The sequence below is a fragment of the Castor canadensis genome, chromosome 17, assembly GCF_047511655.1.
Source record: "Castor canadensis chromosome 17, mCasCan1.hap1v2, whole genome shotgun sequence".
NCBI lineage: Eukaryota > Metazoa > Chordata > Mammalia > Rodentia > Castoridae > Castor > Castor canadensis.
The window spans coordinates 47174451-47180450 of NC_133402.1; the positions used below are offsets into that span (position 1 = coordinate 47174451).

The 6000-nt window shown below is 46.3% G+C and overlaps 1 protein-coding gene across 2 annotated transcripts in view; it reads right to left on the reverse strand.

Moving 5' to 3' along the window:
* Lrrc2 (leucine rich repeat containing 2) overlaps window positions 1–6000 on the reverse strand; it is a 53689-nt gene that overhangs the window by 27603 nt on the left and 20086 nt on the right. For both annotated transcript variants that reach the window (XM_074059102.1, XM_020167049.2), the window contains exon 4: window positions 2960–3116. In XM_074059102.1, the coding sequence (XP_073915203.1) occupies window positions 2960–3116 (157 nt within the window). The remainder of the gene's footprint in view (window positions 1–2959; window positions 3117–6000) is intronic.

Sequence of the window (6000 nt, forward strand, 5' to 3'; positions counted from 1 at the left end):
CTTCATGTCAAGTACCCATACTTGCAAAGAAACAGGCATGATGTCGGGAATTAGAGGTGCCACAGGGTACCCCAGGTCTCATCACTGGGGGCCCTGAACTTGCAAGGAAAGCTAGGGAGAGGGCTGTGCTAAGGGTGGCCAGGGAGAGGGGAGGGAGCACAGAGCTGGCAAGTGAGCAGAGGAAGACTGTGCCCTTCACCTTGAATGAGAAAACCAGCCCCAAGCTATCAAAGTCAAATTCCTCCAGCTGGGAAGTGGAGTGAGGGAAAGTCAGCAGCCTCACAGAGTAGACTGCGTGGGAGGAGGGACAGGGAGGGCTCAGTGGCCAGTTTAGCCATGCTGCCATCACTCACACTTACTGGGTTGTGATGGGGGGACCACGGTATCCAGCTTTGAGAATTAGGTCAGACATTAGGCTGATTGGGATCTCTGGGCTTCTTTGCCACAGGTGACACCAGGAACAGCTGAAGGACATGATCAGGGCCAGAGGAGACACTCAGTCACATAGAGACTTACCCAGGCTGCAAGAGAAGGCCAGTGTGCCTGAGTCTGGAGTCCACCTCCATCTTTACACTATGATTGAGGGAAACACAGAGGATGGACCACAGAACACTGGGTAAGCCCATTTGTGTAAAGACACATATTTATCAACAGACATAGCTCCACAGAATATGTGCAGTTTTGATGCTCAGGAGTCCGTAAACAGTGCTTACACAGTATCTGGACTGTACAGTCTGTCCCTCGGTGTGCAATATTTTTCTCTGCACATGAGTGAGGTAAGCGGTGATGATATGTCTCCAACTGGACTGGAGTGCCTTGGAATAACGAAAGAAGTATGTGCCTAATACTTTGATGGGTTAGCTAACCTTATCTAATCCTCACGACAACTAAATGAAGTACGCCACAATCCCCATGTTACAGGTGAGGAAACCGCAGAGCAGAGCGCTTAAGTGTAGGGCCCCAAATCACACATCAGTCCTCCATACTGCCCCTCTCTCATCACTCTCTTCTCCTCCAGATGACAAGGTGACCCCCCTCTCCAAAAGAGTCCCTAAGTCTAACACAGTGAGTGATAGTGGCTAAGTCAGCCGGTATCATTGCAACCTGCTGTCTCCACTCTGTAAAATAAAGGGGCAGGAGGTAAAGACCCCCCCAACATGTCAGCAACATTTTAAAAGACTAACAAAAATACACATTAAGAGGAGTGCCTAGAACAGGCGCCAGTGGCTCACACTTGTAATCCTAAAAAAGGACTGGCAAAGTGACTCGAGGTGTAGGCCCTGAGTTCAAACCCCAGCACCACAAAAAAAAAAATATATATATATATAAATAACATAGAGAGAGAGAGTGGCTAAGTCAGGTAATGAGGGGTAAAAGGAAAATAACCCTAATGGGTCAAAGATGGTGCTTGCCCTTGTCTGGTACAGACTTTGACTCTACCCTGCTAGAGCACTGCCTGTTCCAGCAGTATATTTACCTCAGTCCCCTTACAGTCAGGTCCACCCAGGGGTGCACACAGCCCAGGGAGATGCCGCCCACGTAGCATGTTGCAGCTGAAGACCACCGAGCTTGGGGAAACCAACACCTTTACAGCAAGCGGGTCTTGTCCTTGTCTGGGAGAGGGTAGACATCATCTCATCCCTCAAAGTTACCAGCTGCACAAACAACCCTGAGATCTGCCTGGGTAAAAGGGTGATCGGGGCCTTGTATGAATGACATCCCCATGTATGAACTCAGAGGCCCAGCGAGCCACTCTCCACCCCATATTGTCTTGGCTTCTGGTAAATTTTCACATGAGTGTGCCATGCCACTGGTTCTAAGATACGTATTGTGAAAGTGGAGCTCTATGCAGCTCTAGAACTTCATTCCTCGCACCCCACGAACAAGAAAGGCAACTGTGGCAGGAAGGCAGGGAGGGGGAAGGGAGATGATGAGTGCTATAGTGAAACAAAACTAAACTGGAGTTGGGGAATGTTACCTGGAGACCAGAGAAGGGTCACCTCGCCCCAGAGGTTAGAGCAGCCAATGTAATGACATGTGGTTATGTATGGGACACACTGTATCTCCCCCGCAATTTCTGTAACCTGCTTTAAATGGTATACAAGGAAGGCCCTCTTTGTTCTTGAGGCTCAGCTTTTATACTCGAATCTGCAGAGTTGCTGCTGGCCTGCTTAATAAACTTGCTTCCCAAAAGCTTTGGTGCCCTCTCAGTCTCTGTCTGAACCCTCCTGCAACACAACAGCAAGACGGACATGGTGGTACATGCCTGTAATCCTAGCACTCAGGAAGCTGAGGTAGGAGGATCATGAGTTCAAGTCTGGGCTGGTCTACCTAGTGAGATCCTATCTCAAAAAAAAAGAAAGAAAAGGAAAGGCAGGGAGGTAAGAATGAAGAAGAAAGGAGAGAAAGAGAGAGAGAGAGAGAGAGAGAAAGGCAACAATAATCATGGCATCAAGATGATACAACTGCCCTGAGTTCAAATCCCAGTTCCAAAAAAAAAAAATCCTGAAAGATGATAGAACTAAACAATGAAATGATTGAGAATTGCAAATTTTTCATCAATCAAAAGACAATAAGCTAAACTAAATCAATTAATGGACTAACATATAGATAAAATACATCTGGTTCCATGCTTACAACAATGTTTTCATTGCATATCTGTATTTCTAAAACTAAAAGAAAATAAACAACAGGCTCCTAACCAAAGCATTGCTGACTTGTGACTTTTTTGGTTTCTGAGTGATGGTCAAATGTCTGCAAATGTGGAGTTATGCGGGTGAGATCACACCATGGAAGCCCAAAGGGGACACTGCAAACAAGCAACTCTGGGGACCCTGGAAATAGCCCAGAAATGTCCTGGGGCTGTTAGAGGGAGACACAATATTTGCAGTGTCACCTGCTAAAAAGCTACCTGTTTCCCACAGACGAGAGGCCTGACAGTTCCTGCTCAGTAACATACCAATTTCAGCTGGAAGGTGAGTGATTTGGTTCTTTGGCAGATCCAGAATTCTCATGGCTTGAAACAGCTGGATGTAGGCAGGAATGATTTGAATTAGGGTGTTGTGTATGTGCCATTCTTTGAGGTGTGTCTGCTCCTTCAAGGAATCAGGCAGCTCCTAAAACAAAATGAGTGACATCCTTTGAAACCAGTCCCAGGAAGCCAAGCATTTATTCAAAAATCAAAATGGGAGAGAAGGGCTGGCAGAGTGGTAAGAGCACCTGCCTAACAAGTGCGAGGCCATGAGTTCAAACCTCAGTACTGCCCCCCAGGAAAAAACCTGCAGGAGAGCATTAGGCTTAACTGCCACTGTGCCAGCCATTTCTAAAGAACCCCAAAGACACTGTGGAGTCATGAATGAACAGATTAGCCCCATTTCAAAGTCAAGATGTTCTTAAAATCAAATCCTAGTGAACACAGATAATCAGGCTTACTCAATTTTTTATCTACAACACAGTAACTTAACATCCTCTAAAAATAAAATTTACCCAGGTACTCCATTGTGAAATTTGTGTTGCATTTTTCTTACTCTATAGCTGCTCTTAGAAATATGTGATAAATATTTAGTGTTTGATGAATGAAATTTCCAAATGTTTTTACGTTTATGAGTCTGTAGCGGGGAACGAGTAGGAGAAAAGTGCAGTGTGCAGGGAGCCCTGAGTTCCATCCTCAGTTCTGTTGTCTCCCAGGTGCAGGGGGTCCCTGGGTCCTGGCTTCTGAATTGATGACGGGGACACAGCAGCAGCCAAGGCCTCCCCCTAGCTCAGCTGTGCTGGGATGAGATCATAAAAGCATTGAGAAGTGACTAAGGACGTCTGTCCAGCTGAAGAAATCCAATCCACGAAGTGTTTTCTGAGTCCTGCTGCAAAGGAAGTGCTCAGCACTGATGGGGTGCACAGAGCCCCTGAGCTCAGGAAGCTCAGCACAGCACCCATCAGCAAAGCGACCAGAGCACAACAGGGAGGGTAGAGCACACCACAGTGTGAGGTCAGCTCACAGGGAAGTCTAAGAGGTGCTTAAACTGCTTTTGCTGAAAACCACTGACTCCTTACTTGGGCCCGCAAATTAACTAATAACAGGAGAAGGTTGGCATCCCTGCCTCCATTTTGTAACAGTCTTTGCTCTAAGCCATTCTCTTTGCAGTCAATTTGCAATCATTTTGGATTCTGGGAAAAACAGATGATAACATCTTCATGACAAGGCACAGAAACCACTCCCAACAGTAGACCTTCCTCAGGATGGAACACCTGCCAGTTGACAATAAGTCAGGATAACAACTTCCAGAACCCCTCTGGGAACCCTTGGACTGAGATATGGTCAACCAGAACACACCTGTGACTGGGACTGTTTAGCTATGCATACCTTTGTCCCCTGCCTCCAGTTCTTTTGTCTACTTAAAGCTATAGCTTGTGTCTGTACCCTGAAGATGGTTGAGGATGAGCTGAGCGCTTACTCTGCCTCTTCCCAAGGCATGCCCGAGCTGTGTAATAAACCTCCTTTCTCTGCCTTCACCAGGCCTCTTTCTTTGGCATTTAGGGGCAGTGGCCAGATCTGGCATATGGAATCTCAGGAGTTTGGGCCTTGGGTCCAAAACTCCAGTTTCAGAAGGAGGCATTAAATGTCCACATGAAATCTTTTGTGTAGCACTGGGTACACATAACGTGCTTCATGGTCATGGCTGAGATATGGAGGCCAGGCTTTTAACCTGTGACAGTCTCTTTCACTCTGGCACTATTTCACACACCAGTGCTATGGGTAGGCAAAGTGGTCATTATCAAGACCCATTTGAAAGAGGAAAACTGAGCTTCAAAGATGTTGAAATGAAGGAATCACATACAGTAAGGACCAGCTATACACTGGTGCGAAATGACAAAGTGAGTCACTTGCTAAAAAACTGAGAATTTCAAGATGGTGACAGCAGAGTTAAGCCAGCAGAAGGCACTTCTGAGCACAGGGCCTGTGTGACTGCTTTCCAGCTGATTGCCTGGTTATGACCTGCCCCCATCACTCAACCCTGGCAAACAGCCTCCACTCCTCCAGTGGAAGGGTGAACCTACAGTTTGCCTCCTGGGGCTGGGAGGAAAAGAGGAAGGAGGTGGACACCAGGAAGTTGGCCTCAGATTCATAACCACACTCTCTTTATTGAGGTTTCAACATATTGGCACCCCGTAAATGATTTTTCTTATTTCATCCTTTCAATATGGCCTACTTGAAAGTTACTGTATCTCCTAAAATTATGCTCATAACTATTTTTAATAACATGGGGAACATCCTAGAATGTCTTGTTATGTAAAAATCAAGGAAATTGAGCCAGGTGCTAGTGCCTCGCACCTGTAATCCTAGCTACTCAGAAGGCTGAGATCAGGAGGATCAAGATTTGAGGCTAACCTGGGCAAATAGTTCACCAGACCCCCATCTCCAAAATAACCAGAGCAAAATGGACTGGAGGTATGCCTCAAGCAGTAGAGTACCTGCCTTATAAGTGCAAAGCCCTGAGTTCAAACTCCAGCCCCATCAAAAAAAAAGTATTTGTGATCCACCAGGGCCTGTTGCAAGTTCTGCAGGTAGACTGGAGACCACTGTGATATAAGTGCATAGCCCAGGCCCATGTTTGTTGACATGAAAGTGATTTGCCAATGACCTTTCATCCAAAGTCCCAACCTGCCTTCCTTCATGCCCCAGAATAGGCCACCTCTGTGTACCTACTGATCTCCATGAGGGGGATATGAGAGAAAGAATAGCATAGGGATTTTCAAGAATAATCTCGTCCATTTTTGGAGAACTGTATAATCACAGAAAATCTACTGAGAGGGACTCAGAGAAGCATGAGCACCTTCTACTGATGAGGATGATAAAATCCATACAAGACAAGTGAGTTGCTCAGGTCACATGACTTACAAAAACAGCCCCAGAATCAACCTAAATATTCATTCATCAAACCATCTGTTATGGTTTGGAAGCTCTAGGAGGTAGGGCCTAGCTAGAGGAAATAGGTCCTAGGG